Genomic DNA, 23,263 nt, shown 5'->3' with positions numbered 1-23,263 from the left:
ACTCAGCACTTCTCATCCCTTTCCCCTTGCATTATTTTTCTCCAGAGTTTGTATTACTTTCCTACATTCTATATATAACTCACTCATTTTGGTAAGTTCACTGTCTCCCCCACCAGAATGGAAAGTCTGTGACAGACAGGCACTGCTTCGCTTCCAGTGATTAGAACAGTTTCTGGTATATGGAAAGGACTCAGTAAGTATATGCTGAATTGATTAAAATAATCTAGATAAAAGGAAATTATGGGAAAAAATGTTACTTTTGCTAAAATATAAACACGGACAATAAGTAGGCAATGAAGACAAGGAACTAAATAAAATTCCTTGTAAAAATAAGGGAATTTAAGGAAGGACAAAAAGTAGTCTCCCATTTTATGGATGGGAAAATGAGGGCCCTGGGAAGCTTGTCACAAGCCATCCAATGAGTCAAGGGGTGTCCAACCTTTTGGCGTCTCTGGGCCACACTGGAGGAAGAGCTGTCTGGAGCCACACATTAAATACACAAACGCTAATGAACACTGATGAGCAAAAGCAAAGGCTTTTAAATAAGTTTACAATTTTGTATTGGGCCACAATCACAGTCATCCTAGGCCACTTACTAAGCTTTCCAGTGTGTTTCCCGCTGGATTACAATTCTAACTGATGAGTCAGCCACACACCCCCTTCTAGTAAACTGCACAGCCTACGTAAACGACTACCCTGCTGTAGAGCAGCTATACACCAAAACGCCACCAAATGTTAAAACTAGCCACTGAGCCTGAGTGTTCATAGCAATCCATTTACCTGCTTAATTCTTTCAATTCCTTCAACCGCATGGGCCTGGGCTTGGAAGTAGGTGTCCACATGTGGCTCATCTGGGGTAAAAGAAGCTGGAAGGTAGGCAAAGATGCAACTAAGCTCCCAAACCAGGATCTTGTGGGAACAGGACACCAGTGCTCCCAGCACCACACAGAAGCTAAAGAGGAACCAAACCTCCCAACCCCTCACTACAGCAGCTCAAAGTAGGGTGAGGCACACCTTTTATTACAAGAGTTTATAAACATTACAAAAAAAGGATACAACCCCCTCCCCCCGCCCCGCCATGCCCTCCCACAGATGGGAATGTGGGCTATGGATTGAGGAGCCCTCCACACAGGGACTGAAGGCATTTATCCCGAGTCTAGAGCTGAGACAGGCTCTGTCCTCATCACTGTCCTTGGGCCCGTGCGCCTAAACCAAGGACCTATTGGGAGGATTATAGGAGCTCCAGAAAGGAAAAAACCTCTCAGGTAGGCGGTGTCTCCCCCAAGCTCTGGGAAGCATGTTCCTGGGGTTAAAGGCATAGCATTGGAGAGAAGACCTCTGGATGTAGAGAAGGGAGGAGTCTTCTTTGGCACCAACAGCAATGAAGTTTACTGGTTGAAATCATCCTGGATTGGGGGTGGAGGGAGCTTCATATATAAATATTTTCTATTTCTCATTCTCAAATCAGTTGAGTTGGCAGCTTTTCTCTCTTTAAAATTTCTTTAACTCTCAGTTGGTGGCTTATATCGTAGAAAGAGAGTTGGCAATAGTAGGGCAATGAAGGTTGGAGGCTGGACACCAGAAATCTGGGATCATGTGCTGTGGGTTGGCCTCAGGAGGTGAATGAGTTTCCTGCAGTGTTTGGCAGAGGCAGGCCTGGGGCTGCTGTGCGGCAGTAACTGATTCCCCAGAGAGAGCAAGGCTAATTTCTCACTGGCACCCAGGGACACCAGCACCTGTGGGACAGAGGGCAGATGTCAGAATACAACATGTGGAGGACTCTCATTTGGCCTAGCAATTCCCACTCCAGAAAAAAAATGGGCTCTTGGGGACACAAAATAGTTTGTGTGGGAAAAGAGAAACCTTCGAGACAGGATTCATCAGGACCAGAGGTCTACTTAGACTCTCTTTGGTTACAGACCATGACGCCAAGGCACCAAGGATCCACGCACTTGTCCTCAGGAGGTGATAGCAGACCGGTGATTCCAAGCCATGGGTCCAGACCAGTGGGACTTAACCTCGTTACTACCCAGAACCCTATTTATCGTGTCCCCACACGGACTGCCAGAAAACCCTATAATACATATCATCACCATCTTGTCAAAATTTGTTCTGCATGCACCCCAAAGATGCTACCATACTGAGCTATTATAATTTGGAGGTTTAGCCTTATCACAGGTAGATATGTGATTTCATTAGGCTGTTTATACACTGAGGATTGAGTGGAAAAGATAGAATAAACCAGTGGTTAAGAATATGGGACTCAGACTCTTGACTTCAAAAGTCCAATCCTGCATACTAGCTTTGTCATTTGAACAAGTTATAAATTCTTTGTACCTCAGCTTCCTAGCCTGCAAAATGAAATAGCTTAAACCAGATAATAAAGGTAAAACTCTTAGCATGGGGCTTTTAACATGCTAAGTGCTAAGAGAGACAGCATCGTCACAGCTCCCAGAAGGAAGCCACTCTGTACCTCCACATCTCCAATCTTCCCTCGCCTCCCTCTCATGCAGACTCTGAATGAGAGAAGCAGTGGTCCTGGAAACCCCAGGCATGCCCCAGCCCAATGGAGCCCTCTTCCAGGTCCCTTCCCTTCTCTGGGGTGAGAGATGGCAGATGAAAAACTCATCTCCAAGACACTGCCCCTGGGTTTCCTGCTCTCAAGAGGACAAACTTTGATTTCTGGATGTCCCAATTCCTTTGAGTCTATCTCAGAAAACTGTTGTGAACTACAACCCCATCATCATGGTCCCTAAATCCCCTGGGGTGTACCTGATGTATACAGGGCTCCTGGCGGAGGCTCCGCAGGGCAATGAGGGCAGCCTCCTTCACATCTGGCTGAGGGTCTCCACACGCCATCTCCAGGAGCCGCTGGGGTACTTGATACTGTAACAGCTCTTCCCCCAACCCCTCAGGTCCCAAGTTGCCCAAAGCCGACACAGCATTGCGCCGGATACCAGCCTGAGGATCTCCAAGTAACTGGGTCATACGGGGTACTGCAGCTGCCAGGGCAGGTCCCAGGGGACCAGCTTGGTAGGCTGCATTGCCCACAGCAAAGCTGGCACTGCGTCGCACAGCAGGGTCCTTGTCTCCAAGCCCCAGCAGCAGAAGGTTGAGCAGTCCAGCCTGGCTCTGCAATGCCCCACGCAGGGCCACACTGTGTTGGAGCAAGTGTCCCAGGAGCCCATAAGTGCGGGCCCGCACAGAGTTATCTGGGTGACCCAGGAGGCTGCGCAGGGGCCGATAGGATTCATCAGAGCCAGCTAGGAGTTCTTGGATAAAGGACAAATGACTGGGGGACAGAACCCGGGCTGTGTGTGCCAAAAGAGAAAGAAGGTCAGAGGTCAGCAGCGGCTGGTCACCTAGAAGAGCAACTGAGAGGAACGAGACGATAGTTCTGGGGGAGGCGGCCACTGTGTTCACAAACTGGCTGAGACAGGTGAGATCCCTGAGGGCCAGATGTGTGAGGAGACTGATGGGCAGCTCTACTTGTGACAATGGAAGATGGTAGCAGCAGACCTAGGAGAGGAGAAGGAGGGGGTCAGGCAAAAGTAGTTCAGGGAGAGGGAGAACACACTGCAACTCGATAGCTAGAAGGAGCCCAAAATCTGGGAGAAAAGCCACGCCATAGTGAGAAACACCACAGAGAGCTAAGAGCATGGAGAGAGCTGACCCATAGCACTCCACAGGAGACACAATGTGGACCCCAAGAGAAAAGGTTCTTTCCAAGTTCAGTCCTTGCTCTGCTTGTCAAAGACCCATTGTTTAATGCCACGAATTGCTAGAGAAGTGATTCCTGGCTAGGAGTTGAGTCTCCAGTACCTAGACTGGGATGTTCACCCTACTGAGCTCCAACAAAATTCAGATAACGTACTGATGGAGGTACCAGCCCCAGCTCTAACCACATGCCTCTGTTCAGGCCCGAATGGTTTCTCCACTCCAACTCTTAGATCAAACCAGATGTGCTACTCTTACAGGGGCCAAGGAGAGCCCTGGAGCTGTCAGGAGTGAATTAGAGTGCATAACGCGGTTGGTTATCTTCCTCTCCCACCTTCATGCCTCCAAAGTACCTGCAGCAGGTAGGCTGTGACTTCTGAGTCTGTGAGGTCAGCCAAGATACCCACAAGGAGGTCAGCATCCACATCCAGGGCAAAGGGGAAGCAGAGGAGCTGGCAGACAGAGAGCACCACCACGGGGAGAAACTCAGACCCATGAGGCCTAAGGAGGGGAGTGTGGAAGGATTCACTTGGTCTTGCTCACCCACCTTTTATTATTCCCCCTGCTTCAAGTTTCCTAGTCCAGCTCTCCTTCCCCAATCTCAGCATACCATCTCTGGCCTCATACCTCAAGCTGTCAGCTATTTCTCTCCAGCCTCCCCCTCCCTGCCTGCCACTGCAGACTCTCTGGATCTTCAGTTGTCCCTCCTGTAGCTCAAACTCACGCCTGGCCCAGCTGCTGCAAAAAGCTGGCAGAAAGCAGATGCTTCAGGGTGGACATGAGGCTACTTCCACGCTGAGACAGGTGGCTCAGGCATAAGTGGGGCTCCTGGGTGAAGGTGACCACAGCCAGGCTCAGCAGGGCTGCCACACCTGGAAACATCAAGAATGAAGACCCAGTGGAACAGACAAGAAGCCCAGAAGCTCCTGCTTCCCTGTGGCTCCCAGGCTACCACTTATTCAGTCCCTTCCCCATCCCTGAGCAATTTCAGTGTAGAATTTCCATCCTCTCCCCAGGCAGCAGCAGCGACAGCAATTTCCAATGGCTAACCCAGTTCTAGGCTGCTCCTCATAAAGAGGGATCAATACACTGGCCCCACAAAGAAGGCCATGCAGATGAAAAGCTACCTTGAGGAGAGATCAGCATCCAGTCTGGCCCTGAGCTTGAGCTACGTGGACTGGACAGGGATAGCTCCTCTTCCTGCGTAGATACATCCTTGGGGAGCCTCAGAGCCATGAAGAAGCGGTGCCACAGGACAGTCCACATTTCGGAGCTAACCACATCCCTTATCAGGCTAGTCTTCCCCTGCTAGAGACAAAATTAAAAGAGAGGGTGGGTGGGTGGGGTAAAAGTCAGGAGTCAAAATGCCTTTTTTTCACTCCTGTCCCTGACGGATGAGGAAAAGGAGTCCCAGAAATGATCCTTTCTGTTTTCCCAGCTGGGATTTCCCTTTTATCTTGGTTCCCCTTGTTATCACATCTTAACCCCCTGACCTCTCAACCCATGTGCATGTCTGCTGGAAACCAGGGGAACTTTTCTTTCCACTGAATCCCAAGGGATGCATCTGCATAGTTTCTTTTAAGGGATCCATACTGCTCTGGCTGGGTAGCTCAGTTGGTTAGAGCATCGTCCCAATACGCCCAGGTTGTAGGTTAGATCCCTGGTAAGGGCACATATAAGAATCAACCAATGAGCCCTGGCTGATGTGGCTCAGTGGACTGAGCTTTGGCCTGTGAACCAAAAGGTTACCAGTTCAATTCCTGGTTAGGGCACATGCCTGGATTGCAGGCCAAGTCCCTGGCTGGGGGTGTACAAGAGGCAACAAATTGATGTCTCTCTCTTTCTCTCCCTCCCTTCCCCTCTCTCCAAAAATAAATAAATAAAATCTTTTAAAAAAATCAACCAATGAATGAATGAATAAGTGGAAAAACAAATCAATGTTTCTCACTCTCTCTCCCTTCCTCTCTCTCTAAAACCAATAAAAATAAAGGGTCCATACTGAAGGCAGGTGGGGCCCTTTTAAAGCCATCACAAGCATAGTAGTTTGTGGATTGCTTTTTCTTTCCTAATGTCCAGCAGCTCCCTAAAATGCCCAGTTTTTCTTCCCTTACTTCCCAGGTGCCTTAAGTTGCAGCTGTACCTGGGTGAGGAGCTGCAGCAGAAGGATAAGCAGGCCGTCATAGAATCCACAGCCATCTGGTGGAGTCAACCGGACCTGTAGGACAGAGGCAGGAGGAAGGCAGACCTCTGAGCCAGAGGAGATGGCCTCATAGGCCTGCACAGCCCACTCCTGGTCAAGGAGAAAGAGCTCTTCCTCCACCTGGTGTCGTGGAAAGTCATGGTTCCTGCCTATTTGATCATATGACTAACTCTGTCCTAAAGACACAGTCTGGTAGGGTAAGCAGACACAGAAAAACCTTATACTTTAGGAAAATACTTTCTAAACAAGAGGCTGGGGTGAGGGTGCGAGTTCACAGGTAAAGAGTGCCTAACTCTGCATCCTAGAGGTAGGAAACTGATGGGATTACAAGTTTAAAAGGCAGACAAGAGAAGGTGAAAGCAGTAAGGGAGAACATTGCAAGAGGAAGTCACAGCATAAATAAAGGCAGGTCATGAGAGACCATAGTGAATTTTTGAAATGTAACTCTTTTGGTCAAGCAGTATAGGGCCTAGGGCACAGGTGGCAAACACAAGACCTGAGGGCCGAATCTGGCCCTCCACCTTGTTTTATCCGGCACGGCACCTTGTTTCTACCCGGTGGCAGTGCCGAGCTCCTAGCCCCTAGTTAAGGAGTAGTTACATTTACACAATCCTAAAATTACATTTGGCTCTTTGAAGGCAACCGCGAGGCTGATGTGGCCCCCAGTGAAAATGAGTTTGATACCCCTGGCCTAGATGTAACAGATGAGCTTTCAGCAGCCTGCTAAAGAATTTGGACTTCATCCCAGAAGCAGTGGGAAGCCACTGAGGACTTAACACAAGCTCCATATGGGCAAGATGGAGCTTTATACTTTTATTCACTGCTGTATTACCAGAGCCTAGAATAGTGTCTAGTACTCAATTCTCGTGTTAAGTAATTACTGCTTGAACAAATGATCAGATTTTCCTTCACTGAAAACTCACTCTGGTGGCAGTGAAGAAAAATGGACTGAAAAAGAGAGAACCTTTAGTGGGCAAGTGTCAAAGTCCAAGATAGAAACGATGCCTCTCTCCTTCTTTAGTGGTCCAGAGTGTTAACAACAGATCTGAAGCCCTGACTAGTCTGGGCTCAGAGGGATCAATTATCTGGGGGAAGAAGGGTAGCAAAGATTCCTTGATTCCTTTACCAATTTTTAGTTTACTCTATGCTGGCTGGCATTTCAGTCTTTCCTCCCTGAATACACTCCTTGTTTGACGCAGAGAAAACATGGCTATGCATTCCCTGCAGATCTCACCTCTGCAGGAGCGGACAGGGCGTGTGTGGTTGCAGGGATCCACTCCACAGGCTGGAGGTCAAAGGTCACCCCTTGCTGTCCAAGCTGTCCCAGCAGACAGGCCGCTGCACTCTGGAGAGTTAGAAGCAGAGAAGAAATGGTATTCAGCACAAGCAGGGAGGCTTTAGTTCTCTGTCCTAGACTGGGAGAATACCACATAAACAGCTGCAAAGGGGATGACGACTTCCCTGTGGGATGACAGGGTGAAAAGGGGAGGAAGATGGAAGTTGAAAACTCACCACGAGAGAGACGACGTGAGAACGGGTAAAGAGAGCAGCAATCTCACTGCCTAGCTTCTCCATTCTGGAATAAGGAGATATATCAGGGGATGCAGCAGTGGGAGAGGGGGCTGGTGGGTGGCCTTCCTCCTCCCTTGAATGGCACTCTCCACCCAGGCTGCATGTCCAGCTCCAAGTCACAAAGCTGGCAGGAATCAAGGTCTGCTCTTTGTGGAGAAACCTTCCCTAGGTCCCAGTCCCTCCTAAGGATAGGCTGCTCTCGGTCAGGGTGAGCTCTGTGGGTAGAAGATTTTAGTGGACAGACCCTACTTTATGACTCACCCAGGAGGCAGATCTTGGAGCCGAAGGACAAGAAGGGAGAGGAGGTAGAGTGCCACTTCAGTAGACTCTTCCCAATCCACTACCTTGACCTACAAAGGAAACTAAAGATATCAGATAATCTCTGATTGAGATGGTGGGGCCACCATGAGATGCCCACCTGTGTTGCTGGCCTACCTTGCCCTGAACCAACATCAACAGAGACTCCAAGGCCAGGGGCTCTTGCCCTAGAAGACGGCACAGGCGTTCGCTAACGTGGCAGCAGGAGTAGAGAACCTGAGGAAGTGGGGAGGAGTCTGTCAGTGAGCAAGCAGCACCTGGGCTCCTAGACTGGAAGGCTCAGCTGAAAGCAGGCTAACCTCTCAACAGATCTGATACCCACACTTGGGGGTATCGGAGAAGTTTGGGCCACTTCCACCTCTTGCTGTAAAACAGTGAGATAAGGATACTTCTCAGTTCTGGTGAGGACTGGCTAATAATGGGGCCATCTCAGCTGAAAAGATTTAAAAGTAGAAAGGGGTTCTGCAAGGGGGTCTCTCATCTCAGTCTGTGTGTGTGTGTGTGTGCGCGCGCGAGAGCGCGTTGGGGTTAAAAAGAAATCTGCAATGCCAAGAGTTATGGGCAGGCAGTACCTTAAGAAGGTGTAGGCACAGGATGGGATGCTGCAATCCAGAGACGAGGGATGGCCTCAGCTGGTTGTTGTCTTCGGTGAGCTGATTTGCCAAATGCCGAGAGATCTGTAGGGACATTCCTAGAGAATCAATCCCATTCCCATTATTCCAATCCTATTCCTCTCACATCTCCAACTAATCAGGACTCTCATCCCTTGCTAGTCACTCTTCCCTAGGTTAACCAGAAGCCTCAGACCCCATTCCGTTCCCAGTATTTACGGCCGACGGAGAGCCAAAAGTCACGATCTTTAGCCTCAGTGTAGGCAGGCACAGAGGACAGTGTTGCTAGCCAAACGGGAACAGGAAACCTGAATCCTGAGCCCTTGAAGAAGCATCATTGGGAGCTTCAGATCAACTGCTCTACCACATGGGCAATGTGTCACTGAGCTCTCTAACGAAGGCCTCTGGGGTTTTGGCCACATCATGTTCTACAAGAGGCCCAGACCCAGGGTGGGATCATCTGTTTCTGGAATTAGAGGGTAAGAGGAGGCATAACAGCTTATTTCTCTGCCTTTCTGAGAAGCTGGGGCCAGCCTCTCCAACCCTGGCAACAGGAGCGAGAGGAACAAGAAACTGCAGCTCAAACCTGCTCCTTGGCTTCCCAGCAGCCAGGCAGCCCTAGAGGGGCAATGCATATGGCTGCCAATGCAGAGGAAATGGCTCCAGGCAGATCCTCACTCTGCTCCCGCGGTGGCTGGCTCACTTGAGGGGCTCCTATGGAGAAAGGCAAAGAATGAAGAGTAGGTCTAGCTGTTTCTCTCAGATCCCCCTCCATTCTTTCAGTCCACAGTAATTCACTAAACTGTGTCTAGGTGATGGCAGTAGAAAGAGCAGAGTTGGACCTACTCAACAAGTCAGTCCTCCCCTCCCCACTCTGGTCACCTGGGAGGGTGTGGAAAGGGAGCTGTGGCACTGTCAAGCCATGAAGAAGCCCATCCAGCACAGCTCGCTGTGTGGTCAGCAGACTGGAGTAAAAGGCTTTGGAGATGGTGCAGCTGTTGCCATCCATGGCTTCACACAGAACAGTAAAGCACTAAGGGAGATGAGGGCAGGGTTCATATTAGGGAATCAGAAAACTGACTAGGCTAATGGTAAGGAGCAAGAATCCCTAGAGAACCTAAGAAAGGAGGAGGAAAATCTGGGGGAACTAGCTATCTAAGTACTTTTCACACTATTGTCCTTGATCACTTTATATATCTCCCCTACTAGACTATCCCAGGCCTGTGACGATAGGAATTTCCTCTTACTCAAACTGCATATGGCACACAGCTGTCATCCAACAAATAGTTGATGTTATTACCTTGATCTAACCCTATCTAGTCATAAGAAAGGCAGTGGGAGAAACACAGAGAAAGACAGGAGAGACAGAAGTCTGGAAATGGGGACAGATTACCATAAGGCTATCCCTCCGCAAGGTCTGCTCGGAGTCATCTGGTTGGGACAGCAGTTTCCCCAACATGTCCAGAAAGAGGCTGGCAGCTTCCTGGAATACCTGCAGGCTGGGAAAAAATGAGCCCATGGTTTCTTCTCATCTTCCTACTAAAAGCCCAGATGTGTGAATGGGGCAAGTAGGAGAAGCTCAGCAAAGGAACACATCACAATGCCCCTGCCACTCCGTGCTGCTAAGCACACACGGACCCACATATACACCCTCCAAGCCCCTTCTCTTTGCCATTTCTCTAGGTTCTTCACATCTTGATCCATTCATATAGTGTATGGTGACTGCTGACACTTAAGTCCCAAAAGTTGTGGAGCAAACTTGGAGGCATCTCAGGGTCCTTAGGAGGATAACCTGGACTCTGAGGGGTCAGTCAGCTGATCCTTAAACCTGTCACAAATAATGGCTTCTCACTTAGCCTATTCCTAAAGGAGAAGGGAAGAATGGGGACAGAAAAAGAAGCCAACCTGGCCAACAGAGCAAAACTGTGTCTTATCCCACCTGTCATCTGTCTGGCTCCTCTCCAGATTGAAGGTGCAGGCAAAGTAGGCCTGAATCACAGCCATGAGGTCTCGCGAGAAGGTCCCATACCAACATTGCTGCCAGAGAAAAGGACAGAGAGTAAGGGCAATGTAGATGGAGAAAAAGAATAGAACAAAATGGTTTAAACAGGTATCAGATACCCAGCCAGGCCGGCCAGACAGAAATGGGCAGGTGGAAGAGTGTTTGGACAGAGGGGAGATCTAGAAGTAACCGACGGTAGACAACGGGCTGTAAATAGGACAAAAATGTGTCTTGTTTGGCCTGAACAGCATCTTGGAGTTTAGGAGGTTCTCTTTTTCAAAATAGCTCAAATTCTTTTCTAAATTTCTTCAAAACACTCAAGATTAGTACTCATCAGCAGAGGGCAGCTTTCTTGCTGCCTGAGCCAAGGTCCCATTAAACATCTCTTTATTCTGTTCTCAGCTTAGCTGGGGCAGAACACAGCACGGGGAAGCAGAGGTTTCTCCCCAGACACGTTGAGTCTCAATCCCAGCTCTTCTGCTTCCATCTCCGTGTCTGTTTACAAGTTAGAGCCTGTGTGTGAGTCAGTTCATCTCTGAATTGCGGTCCCCACTCTGTAAAAGTGGGTCAATAAAGCCAAGGATTTAACATTTCAAAGCACAGTGCTCTAAGTATTGGGACACTACACATAAAAATCGGGATTTCTGGCTTCTCTAGGAAAACTGGAAGATCAGGCAACACTGGGCCGGTATTCCCACATGGCAACAGTGGGCTGGAGCTGAGGGGAGGATATACCATTAGACTAGGCATGAGATCTCCAGTTTATCCATCCCCACTACTCACACAGCCCGCCGTAGTCAACTTCACTGACCGACATGATGTGCCTGGTCTCGTGAGGCATTAAAGTCTGAATTCATGGTCAACTAAGTAGAAAGAGGAAAGAAAATAAAAAAGGCAACTGGGCCAAACAGAGATGGCAGCTCGAAGAAGAGAAATCTACGCAGAAACTCCTGGAAGTCTTTAGAGGCTCTTTGCACAGTGCTTACCTGCTGAATACTGTTGCTCTGCTGGGTGTGTCTGAGCAGGCTGAGCAGTAGCCCGGGGAGCCCTGCCTCACGGCAGAAGGAGTATAAGGGAATAGAGTCACTGCAGCTGGACAGAAGACTGCTCAGGACCCGGAGCGCGGGCAGGATATGGGAAGCACCCTCTAGCTTGCCTTTCAAGATCTGGTGGCACAAGGGAAGGAAGTAGTAATCAATATTATCAGAGGTAAAAGAAGAGTCACACAGATCAAGTTCCCCCAAGGAGTTGGCAAATCCAACCATATGCTCTCCCTCCTTTCTTCGGGAGTCTGACGCCCAGAGAAGAGGAGGAAAGTAGGGAAACAGTACCAGGGAAGGGGAGTATAGATGGTCGGGTCACCTGACTTATATAACAGTGACCAAGGGGGAGGGGACTGCCCCTCAGGATCTCTGTGTCAGACGCAATGCCATTCCTATCTGCTCCCTCCCTTCTCCAGCCCTTCATCTTAAAAACAAAACACACACACACTCACATATACTTCTGAAAATTAAAAACAATGGACACGTAACAGATGCCATTCAACTCCAAGTAAACAAAACAATATTGTTCAACTCTCAACCAAGGGCTGACAGACTACAGTCCACACACTAAATCCCTCCTACTGCTTATTTTTATACAGCCTGCAAGCTGAGAACAGTTATATCTTTAAATGGTTATTCCTTAAAAGATTATTCTTGAAAGAAGAATAACATTTACATCACTGTTTTAAATCTTTTCACTTATTTGCTTATGTAATCTTTACAATAACTTTTTGAAGTAAACACAAACACAGTTACAGGTGAGACCGAAGCTTCTAGGTAGGCTAAGTAAGTTGTCAACAATCACGCAGCTAAAGGGTAGTTCAAGTAAAATTCCACTTAGGAAGTCTTATCCTGGAGGCAGAGCTTTTAACTTGCTTCCCTACTGAAAAGCTGTCCAGCACAACACGTCAAGACTCAAAGGGAGATGCAACGTGCTAAGGCAATTCACGGGACAAAGGAGAGTCCTTCCAACAAATGGTGCTGGGACAACTATGTACTTACATGCAAAGTATCAACTTAGATCCTTCACATCGTGGACCTCACATCATATACAAAATTTAAATACAAAATTTTGGGTCAGAGAACTAAAAGTCAGAGCTAACACTAGAAAACTTTTCAAAGAAACACAGAAGAAAAAACTTCCAAGTCTTTGGGTTTGGAAAATATTTCTTAGATACAACACCAAAAGCATAACCTACAAAGGGAAAATATGGCAATTGGATTCCATCAAAATTTAAAACCCTTGTACTTCAAGACACTCAGAAGAATAAAAAGACAAAGCACAGACTGGGAGAAAATATTTGCAAATCACATATCTGAAAAAGGTCTTGTATCCAGAATAAGCAAAGAAGTCTTACAACTCAATAAGAAGACAAACAAACTGATTTAAAAAATGAGCTAAAGAAATGAAATTTCGCAAATGGCTAAAAAGCACATGGAAAGATGCATGACATTAGTCATTAACAAAATGAAAATTAAAGTGACAATGATACACTATTTCTCACTCAAGAATGGCTACAGTCAAAAGACAGACAATAATAGATGTTAGCAAGGATGTGAAGAAATGGGGACCCTCATACATTGCCATGGGAATGCAAACTGGTGTAGTCACTTTGGAAATAGTTCAGCGGCTTCTTAAAATGTCAAACATAAATTTACCACGTGACCCAGCAATTCCACTCCTCGGTATCCACCCAAAAGAAATGAAAGTATGTCTACAAAGATTCCCACGTGACTGTTCATATCAGCATTATTCATAAAAGCCAAAAAGTGGAAACACCCTCAGTGTACATCAACTGGTGAATGGATCAATAGAATATGACATATATCCATATAACGGAATACTAATCGGCAATTAAAAGGAATGAAGTACCGCTACATGCTACAGCATGAATGAACCTCAAAAACACTATGCTAAGGAGCCAGACGTAAATACTGTATACCGTATGATTCCACTTACATGAAATGTCCAGAAAAAGCAAATCTGTGAGACAGAGAGCAGATTAATGGTGGCCTGAGAATGAGGGCCGGACTGATGACTAACTGCAAATGGGTATGAGCGATCTTATCAGGGGAACGCAAATGTTCTGAAGCTGGGTTATGGTGATGGTTTCACATCTTGGTCCATTTATTAAATAATTATTACAAAGACTAAAGAAAAGAGAGCAGAAAAGATGCAGGCAACATATTTCGGTGAGTTCCCAGGAAGGAAGATCACTGTGTTTCAGAGTTCCCTTTGTAGGAGGGAACACTGCTATGAATGCCAATTAAGCAAAATGTTACTCCCTAAAAAAGAATTTCATTCTTCTGGTTAGCATACCTATATTAGAAAATATTGTATACTCAATCATCACAGCTATAGTTTTCATTTTGTCAATAAAAATATTGTAGACAGTCCTGGCTGGTGTGGCTCAGTGGACTGAGCACTGGCCTGTGAACTGAAGGGTCTCCAGTTCAATTCCCAGTCAGGGCACATGCCTGGGTTGCAGGCCAGGTCCCTGGTTGGGGGTGTACAGAAGGCAACCAATCGATGTTTCTCTCACACATTGAAGTTTTTCTAGCTCTCTTTCTCCCTCCCTTCCTCTCTCTCTAAAAATAAAATCTTTTTTAAAAATTGTGTAGATACATTTTTCTCATCGTAGAAGTACTTATATAACATCCTCCATTTTCTTAAAACTTTTCCTTTTTTTAGACAGAAGGGAAGGGAGGGAGAAAGAGAGGGAGAGAAACATCGGTCCGTTGCCTCTCTCATGCCCCCAACTGGAGACCTGGCCTGCAACCCAGGTATGTGCCCTGACTTGGAATCCAACCAGCAACCTTTCGGTTTGCAGGCGGGGACTCAATCCGCTGAGCCACATCAGCCAGGACATGTCCTGCGTTTTTGCCTTGTGGCCCACAATGCCTGAAGTACTTACTATTAGAAAGTTTGATGATTCCTGCTCTGGATGAATGCTTTTCCCTTCAGAGAGAGAAACCCAAGACCTGTTCTTTCTGTGTTACTAAAGGAAGTTAGCAAATCTCCATGAATTAAGCAGATGAACTGAAAGAAAACTGGAAAGGGACAAACTTCCTCTTTCTCCTTATGCCAATCAATGTTTTTTAATGTCTTATCTGTGAAAACAGTCTCAAGCCCCCTCCACGGTATCCTCCTGCCCATCACCTGCCCTCCAGCCTCATGCAGCTGCCTCTGGATGTGCTGGCAGAAGTCTGGATTGCACAGCAGGGTAAGAGGGGCCTTCAGCTGGACAGGCGTAGGCTTGCTGGCCTCTAGCAGGTGTTGCCACTCATCATCGCTGTCCAGCTCCTGAGGCACAGGGGAGAGACAGAGGTCAGGAGTGCAAGGTTGAGGGCAGTAGCTTCCAGTCTGGGGGATCATGAAATAACTGCAGGAAACCAGGGACTCCTTTGGCACAGATGTATTTTTTCCAGTTACCAGTTTAAAAAGGTAGAGCTAGAAGTTGGGGGGGGGGGGGAGGTCTTGAAAAGTCTCTTGGAGAACACCTCCATGAGTGCACAAAGAGATACTTAGAAAGACGTCCATCCATTGTAGCATGGCTTACAATTTAAAATAATTTTAAAAAGAAAAAGGAAGTGTCATAAAGCTGGTCCATAATGGAGTACTAAGTCACGGCCCATCCATATTAGATAATCCTTAGAAGTTATTAAGAAGATTGTTGTATTGAGGATGTATCACTTATGCAGTCTTTCTGCCAAAAAGGATGCATAACATGAATCTAACCATGAGGAATTATCAGTTTGAGGGATATTCTGCAAAATAACTGGCCTGTGTATTTCAAACTGCCAGTCATGAAGGGCCAAAAAAAAAAAAAAAACAAACAAAATAAAATAAATTAGGAATTGTTCCAGATTAAAGGAAATTTAAAAGGCAAAATAATAAAATGCACTGCATAACAATGGATTGGATTATGGATCAGGAAAAAATTTTTGGCTATAAAAAATTACTGGAGCAATTGGCAAAATTTGAATACGGATTATACATTAAGCAACCAAATTACATCAATGTTAATTTTCTGACTTCTATAATTGTACTATGGTAATACAAGTAAATGACCATGTTCTTAGAAAATTATGCACTAAAATATTTAGGGGAAAAAGGGCATATTTGCCACTTACCCTAAAAATGACACAGAAAGATGATATGTTTATACACGTATACACATATATATAGAGAGAGAGAGATGGAGAGAGAGAGAAAGAGAGAGAGAGAGAGAATTATAGAGCAAAATAGCAGAATTTTAACTACTGGTGAATCTAGGTGAAAGAGTACACAGAAATTCTTTTGTGGTATTCTTACAATTATTCTTTAAATTTCAATTATTTCACAATAAAATGTTAAAACCCTAGGGGGCTGGGGATGGCACTAGATGGAAGAAGGTAAAGGGATCAGCAAAAGAACATACATGTATGACCCATGGACACATATAACATGTGGTGATGCCCTGAGGGAAGGGGGCGCTGGGGCTGGGAGGAAGGGGGCAAAGGGGGGGAAATAGGCACATCTGCAAGACTGCCAACAATAAAAATGAAGAAAATATTAGATTAAAAAGAAAAAAAATAGCCCTGGAACAGGTGTGCCTCAGTGGACTGAGCGCCAGCCTGGGAACCAAAGGATCACTGGTTTGATTCCTTGTCAGGGCACATGCCTGGGTTGTGGGCCAGGTCCCCAGTAGGGGGCGCGCAAGAGGCAACCACACATTTATGTTTCCTCCCTCCCTTTCCCTCTCTCTAAAAATAAAAAAAAATTTTAAATTTAAAATTTAAAAAAAAGTTAAAACACTAAAAAACACCCACAGAAGACTGAGTAGAACTACATGTTCAGATGTAGAATGACATCTAAAACAGATCATATAGTATGATAGGCATGATGTCAGCAATATATATGGTATAAACTCGGTAACATTAAAACAGCCAAACTATGTATTTCTATGTGTGCATATATGTACATACAAAAGCACAGAAAGGATAGAAGGAGACGGACGGAACTGATAACAGCAGACACCTCTGGGACCTAGGTAATGCTTAAGAGGGACTTACATTTTTACCTGTTTTACAACTTTAATAATTACATGTTCGATAACTGTGTAATTAAAGACTTATAAGTTAATAATAAGAAAGCAGTTTTTAACATACAGGGAGCTCATACTTGGAGGATTGGGAATCCCCGTTGTAGAAAAACACCTTCCCAGACCCAACATCCTGTGGCAGTGACAAGGCCAAGAGCCCCTAGTGCTCACCTCGTTTTCTAGGTCTACAACATCAGTGCTCTGCTGGCCCGCCTCCTCTGGCCTCAGCCCTGCGAATGCCTGTTCACTGTCCTGGGTGATCTGCTTTTCCCTGCCAGGGGAAGCAGAAGTAGGATGAATTACAGACCTGTGAGGCCTGGGGTTCGTTAAACTGTCTCCCCCTCTAAGCCAAGATAGGAATTAAGCAAAGGCCATGTAGGACTGAGTGGAGACCTTCTAGGATATGGCCAGGACACGGTGGGCTGACCACTACGCACACATCCTTGACTGCTCTCCCACTTTGGATCTTCTTCTTAAGCATACCTAGGCTCCCAACTCAAATAACCTTCCCTTTTGTATTGAGAGAATTCTTACCCTTTCAGTTAATGTACAACTGAGGCATAGAGAATGGAAAGTCCCCATGTTTCCTGATGAATCAGGAAAGTATCTGGAATTAGAATCCAAGAATCCAGGACTTAGACCCCTAAGGCTCTGTCCACATTGAGTGACAGGGACCATGTTTTATTTGCTTTGGCTAAAGCCAAAGATCCGCAAGATACCTCACCCTATAAATCCCGGGCCATACGCTCCTCACCGAGGTGCAGGGGGCGCCTCTCCAGCCCCCAACTCAGTCCAGCTGCTCTTCATTTCTGAGGCCATGATGCCAGCCAACAGGCCTGGTTCCTGAGGAGTGGCCCTTAGTCTGGGCAAAGGGGCCATGCCAGAAACCACCTTGATGGTCCTGTCCTCTTCCTCAAGGGCAGGTCCTATGTTCTGGTGTTTCTGTGGGACGTGGGCAGGAGACCCTCAGTCAGAACTATGTGGGTGCCACAGGGCAGTACAAATCCTATATGGGGCCCTTTCACAACTCTAGAAAGTCACTAGCTTGGTCATGTCCCACATTTCCCACAGATTCCCACACACCTGCTTCTGTTTGGCCTCCTCGGCCATGCGCTTACAGGCCTGACGCAAGATTCGAGATCGATTGCCCTTGGGGGCCAGCAGATGTGCTTGTTGGTCCTTTAGGACCTGAAGTTCCGGGGGGAGACGACTGGTGAATGGGGTGCCCAAATCTGGGCCTGCTGGTTCGGTTATTACTGCAGGGAGGGAAGAGGGGGAAGGCATGATCACAATGGAGCTGCGCCAGGTCCACTTGGCCAGAGACAACGTCAGTGTCTCCAGGCTTCTATGGAAGACTATTTTGATAAAGTGACAAAGAGGGAGGGGGATTGTAAGGGAGGTGGCAAAGGTAAGGTAAAGCGCTAGGAAGAAAGTCCAAGGTGGTGGGGTCAAGAAGGTATTTTGGATCCAGATATTGGGGGAAGGTGGGTAAATTGGGGAGAACACTAAGGAAGTGCAAAAGCCCTGGGAACCCTAATGACTCACTGGTGACACGGCCAGCAATAAAGGGGTGATATAAAAGGTCTGGCCAGGACAGGCGCTGCCGGGGGTCCTTGGTGAGCAGTCCTTGCAGGAAGTTCTGTGGAGAGAAAATCCCCCATTTGCCCTCGATTCCACACAGGCTCTAACCAATCAGCAGAACCTGCAAACCAAGATTCCAGAGTCGAATCTTACAGCAGACCAGGTAGTCTTGATCACACCCTTTCTAACCCTATCCTTAGGCCTCATTTCCCCGGCTGACATCATGGACAGAACTCACTGCCTCATCTCTTGGGGGGCCCCCAATTTCTGTCCACAGCCATTTTGGAACCCCAGAAGTAAAAACAGAAATCTCAGTGTTCTTTTTCTCAGTGAACAAGCTTTGTGAAGAAGTGAGGAAAAAATTAGGAGAAAGACAGGGCTGTCACCTTCAAAATCACCTTCAGAAAACAAACATTCAAAGGAAATCCCAGCTGTTCACTTCGCTCTCCCTTTGACTGCGGTTCGTTCACAGCTGGGTAGGAGCAGATGGATTTACAGCTGAAAGCACACTCACACGCACAAGTCTCTGTGTAAAGATGTGTTTAGGAGCACTCAAAACCAGAAATCTTTCAGCAAGTCTTCAGATGGTGGAAGGGAAAGGAGACTGCGTCTAAAAGGGTACCTCATTATGAGGTATCCCTGGGGAACTCCTCAATTGAGCCTGAAACGGGAATAGAAGGCACTGGACTGTGACTACTGCCCTAAAACTAGGTGATTAGTATGCCACTGGCTCTGGCTGGAGAGAACTGCCTGTCTGCCCTCAGGGAGAATAAATATTCTATGGCTATCTCCCACTTAAGTCTCCTTTGTTTAGGTTCTTTTTTAATAATTACTTGAGCCTCCCCAAACTAAATAGGTTGGGGAGAAACCTGTCCCTTTTCATCTTAGATAGAGTGAAGGAAAGTTATGAGATTTCACTCTGGGAGAAAGTTGCATTTAAATTCCACTCAACGTCCAAATCTTGCCTTAGGTAAGAAATAAAAAGGGTCAACTCTTTTTCCTCCCTCCTTCCTCCAGCCTGTTGAGACTTAGCTGCAAGGAGCAGACACCACCTCTCTCATCTGCCCCTAATCACCAAGGAAGCCCCACCAGCTCTGGCCGTTTGGATCAATGCAGATTCCTCCTTTCAGGAAGAGGACTGAAAGCTGTGCTTGCAAAGCTAGATATCATCTGTCAGGAATTAAGTGGAATACAGGGTATGTGAAAGAACCAGCATCTATCTCTGGTGTCTTGAAATCACCTTTCCGTTGTGATAAAAGATACCTTGGTCCAAGGACGGGCTGCTATTCCCAAGTTTGGCATACCTACCCAGAAGCCCCTGCAGTACAAAAGCAAGGCAGCTTGTACCAGCACCTGCATTAACTGTAAAGTCCTGCCCAGCTCTGGAAAAGGATTTTAAAAGAGGGAACAGAGGCAGAGGGAGACAGGTTTCCAACATAAAAGTAAGCTTCCTTTCTATATTACCTTGAAGCAAGGACTAATGGTTGGGGGCCAGCGCACAGGGTCCTTGAGAATGAGATTGACCAGCTGAAAGATGCTCGTGGTATAGAAGGGAGGGGTGCCTACAGCCAGCTCATACAGTATGCAGCCCACAGACCAGAGGTCTGCGGTGTGGTCATATGGTCGCTCTTCCACCAGCTCCGGGGACATATAGAGGGGAGTGCCTTTGATGGATGTCAGCACCATTGTGTTGGTGCTCATAGCCCGGGCAAACCTGCAGGTGATGGAATGGAAACGCAGAAAGAAGATATTCAGCAAAAACCAGACCTGGACACCAGCCCCTCTCATTTGTGTGAGAACCTCAAACCTGAACAGAAAGAGCACCTTCCAAAAGACCCAGAAAGGAGTGCCGGTCTCTGGCTCAAGTTCTCAAACTAGGCCCATGTAAGCCAAGCAAATGGTCTAAGACTCCCTACAGAAACAGGAGTAGAGACAGGAGGAAGGGCTCCTCACCCAAAGTCACAGAGCTTGATGCCACCACCCTTGGCAAGGAGGATGTTCTGAGGTTTCATGTCCCGGTGGAGGATGCGATGGGAATGTAGGTAATACAGGGCGGACACCAACTGGGCAGCGATGGCCTGAACCTAGGGGTCAGTCGGGTAGGAGAAAGAAAGGAGGAGCCAGAGGAAGGAGCCTGCTGAGGAGCCCAAAGACTCCTCCCTAAAGCTACAGCTGATGTGATCTTCTCTTCCTTCCTTTTCTTCCAGAGCTTCAGATACCATCTATAGTTCTTGCTTCCCTACTCATTCATTCTTTCAATTGCTCACTCACTGACTCAAAGAAAATGAGTTACACTTAGCTGCATGACCATGGGCAGATTATCTTGTGCCTCTCAGATTCATCATCTATAAGATGACAATAATAATACCCCCTACCTCTTAGGGTTATTGTGAAGGTTAAATGAATTAAAGCATGTAAAGTAATGTAATGCTCAGAATGGTGCCTGGCATTTAGCAAACATTCAATATACATGACCTGTTATTAAGAAAGGGACAAAATCCCTTTATCAAGTAGTCAAAGACACAAGACAGACAAAAGGAATAAGTGGCCCTGGCGGTATGGCTCAGTGGATTGAGTGCCGGCTTGCAAACAGAAGGGTCATTGGTTCAATTCCCCATCAGGGCACATGCCTGTTGGGGAATTGAACCAACAGGCCAGGTCCCCATTTGGGGATGTGCGAGAGGCAACTGATCAATGTATCTCTTGCACATGGATGTTTCTCTCCTTTTCTTTCGCCCTCCCTTCCCCTCTCTCTAAAAATAAATAAAACCTTTTTTTAATAAAAGGAAGAGAGGGACTCACCAAAGATGATGAGTGCTCATAAGGGAACAGAATGCTGCAACAGGAAGTCCTGAGGAGGGCCTACTTGCTGGAGCACAGAAACCCCTGGGATAAATTTGGCTGGACAATATGCTCCACCAAATCCCACTGCTAACTGCTGTCTAGGTGGCAAATCTTGCCTTAACCACAAGCTTACACCTTCCCGCCCTCTCTGGTACCGCCACACTGGCCCTTCTCCCCTAACGGTGCCCACGAATAACAACAGTAACAATAGCTAACTACGGTGAATACTGTATTTCAGAAACTCTTTTAAGCATTTTATGTGAATTAAGTCATTAATCCTCACAGTAGCTTTAAGAGATAAACGTGATTATTTCCATTTCAAAAAGAGGAAACTGAGCACAGAGGTTCAAGTAATTTGCCCAAGAGGATCTAGGTGGAGAGTGGCAGAGCCAAACTTTGTACTCAAAGATTTCGGCTCCAGGATTGTGACTTTACTGTCACACCACACTGCCTCTATATACACCTAGGCACTTATATTTTTCTCAGAAAATTTTCAAAATGGAGACTTTCAGTGTCCTCAGCTTTCCCTACCAGTCCTTAACTTGAGGAGGGTCAGGGCTGGGGAGGAGTTTGAGCCAGAAAACATACCTGGTCTTCGGGAAGTTTTCCGTCATCTTCCAGAATCTGAAAGAGCTCTCCCTCAGCATAGTCTGTCACTACCACCACCTGAAAGGCAAAGGCAAAGGCAAAGGCATTGATGGCTCCAGATTTATGCACTGAAGTTGGAAAATTCCTATGATGCTTCTTCTTGGGAAGAGGTGACCCCCAAACCAAAATGCACCTCTTTATCAGTCTCAAAGCTGTCGAGCATATGCACGATGTTGGGATGTCGCAGACCCCGCATGATTTCAATCTCTCGTTGCAGATGCCTCAGCTCCTTTTCTGAGCGTCCCAATTTGGGGATGAACTTCAGGGCCACCACCTGTCAGTGGTAAGATGAAGAGTCAAGGCCTAAACGCACTACTGAAACTTTAGCTTCAAAAGTCCAGAAGTGAGATTTAGATTGAGCAATTCTTACTATTCCTGCGAGCCTCCCACTGCACTCTCCCCATGGTACCCTGGCCTGACCCAGGTTTCCCTTACCCCTTTGCCCTAGGAGGGAACAGCCTCTGTCAGACAGATCCCTGTGGTGGATTCTGGGAAAGGTGTTCTGATTTAGGTAAAGAACTCAAGATTTAAGGGATTTAGGGGAAATAGAAGGAAGGAAAAATGAAGAGAGACAAATAGCGTCCAGATGGTTTATTTCTTCCTGCATGGGATGATACTGATTAATAATGGTGATATTTACTTGTCTACTAAGCACTGTACAAAGTGATTCAGTGTGACATTACATTTAATCTTCCAACTCAATCAATCAGATACTATACTTACCTTCACTCTATAAATGAGGAAACTGAGACACAGAGAGAAAGGTTGAGTAACTTTTCCATAGTTCTAAGGCCAGAAAGTGGTAGAGCTAGGATTTGAACCCAAGTAATCCAATTTCAGAGCTCACACTCCATAAGAAGTATGAAGGAGTCAGTGCCTTAGGATTACTGGTTGGTATGAATGCTTCCCTTAAGGACCCGTTTTCCACTGGAGTTGGGGGTACAGAATCCCACCCAAGAGATACCCCTCTTTGTTCACCACCTGAGCGCTGTATTTTCTCCGACCCTTGTACACCCTCCCAAAAGAGCCTTCTCCAATCATCTCCAACACGTGGTACTTTTCCATGACAGGAGTTTCAGGATTCCTCAGAAAGAAGAAGGTCGTGAAGAGCTACAGCTCCAGGGGCAGTTCCACACATCAGGGAAGTCTGCTTCGGGCATGAAAGAAAGGGTAATGTTAGCTGCCTTGCCTTTTCCTCTTTTTCATAACAATCCACGCCTCAAAACCATGGTAGGGTGGAGTGCATGGGAAAATGACATCTTGGAGCAAATAATGTGCTTCTTGTAGTTGTCCCTCTTTTTCAGGTCTCCTGGCCCCAACCCAACGTAGAGTCCCGGCCCTGTGTCCCCTTCCCCTCGCCCCCGCCCTCCGACTCCCCTCTCTCTACTCAGCCTCGCCCACCGACCCCGCCTCTTCCAGCCTCCCCCAAGTTCTTGCCACTGCCAACCTGCTCAGCATCCCTGCCCACACCCGCTGCGCGCGTGCTGCACAGGCATGAGCGCCAATCTTACCCCCAGCCTAGGAGCTTCAAGCTCCTCAGGCCGAGGGACGCCGGCTCCGGCCTTCAGCCCCGCCCCTTCAGGCTGCCTGCGTATGTTGCCTGACTTATAATTCTTCTCCACCCGCACTGGCGGTCTCTTTAG

The 23,263-nt window shown here is 47.0% G+C and overlaps 1 protein-coding gene across 4 annotated transcripts; it reads right to left on the bottom strand.

The window, feature by feature from the left end:
* Positions 1–1,051: 1,051 nt before the first annotated feature.
* STK36 (serine/threonine kinase 36) lies at positions 1,052–23,193 on the bottom strand. Of its 4 annotated transcripts, none has more exons than XM_045198077.3 (27): positions 23,132–23,193; positions 22,602–22,770; positions 21,754–21,894; positions 21,561–21,638; positions 20,082–20,212; positions 19,593–19,842; positions 18,093–18,186; positions 17,631–17,803; positions 17,302–17,489; positions 16,719–16,818; positions 14,624–14,767; positions 11,407–11,586; positions 10,358–10,455; positions 9,812–9,917; positions 9,301–9,451; positions 9,005–9,132; positions 8,380–8,484; positions 7,925–8,023; positions 7,751–7,839; positions 7,430–7,493; positions 7,152–7,262; positions 5,858–5,932; positions 4,845–5,025; positions 4,442–4,589; positions 4,071–4,218; positions 2,773–3,519; positions 1,053–1,736 (listed from the first exon to the last, which is right to left on the bottom strand). In XM_045198077.3, the coding sequence occupies exons 2-27, from the start codon at positions 22,683–22,685 to the stop codon at positions 1,593–1,595; spliced, it is 3,957 nt and encodes a 1,318-aa protein (XP_045054012.2). In that variant the 5' UTR covers positions 22,686–22,770; positions 23,132–23,193; the 3' UTR covers positions 1,053–1,592. The 4 variants fall into 4 exon arrangements, with proteins under 4 accessions (XP_045054013.2, XP_045054012.2, XP_024419993.2 ...); XM_024564225.3 differs by having other exon boundaries at positions 23,068–23,186; XM_024564226.3 differs by having other exon boundaries at positions 22,602–22,767; positions 23,068–23,179.
* Positions 23,194–23,263: the final 70 nt, after the last annotated feature.

Source organism: Desmodus rotundus, chromosome 2, assembly GCF_022682495.2.
Source record: "Desmodus rotundus isolate HL8 chromosome 2, HLdesRot8A.1, whole genome shotgun sequence".
In the NCBI taxonomy this organism is placed as follows: Eukaryota; Metazoa; Chordata; class Mammalia; order Chiroptera; family Phyllostomidae; genus Desmodus; species Desmodus rotundus.
Note: the sequence above shows the minus strand (reverse complement) of the source record. Positions and strands in the feature narration are given on the sequence as shown.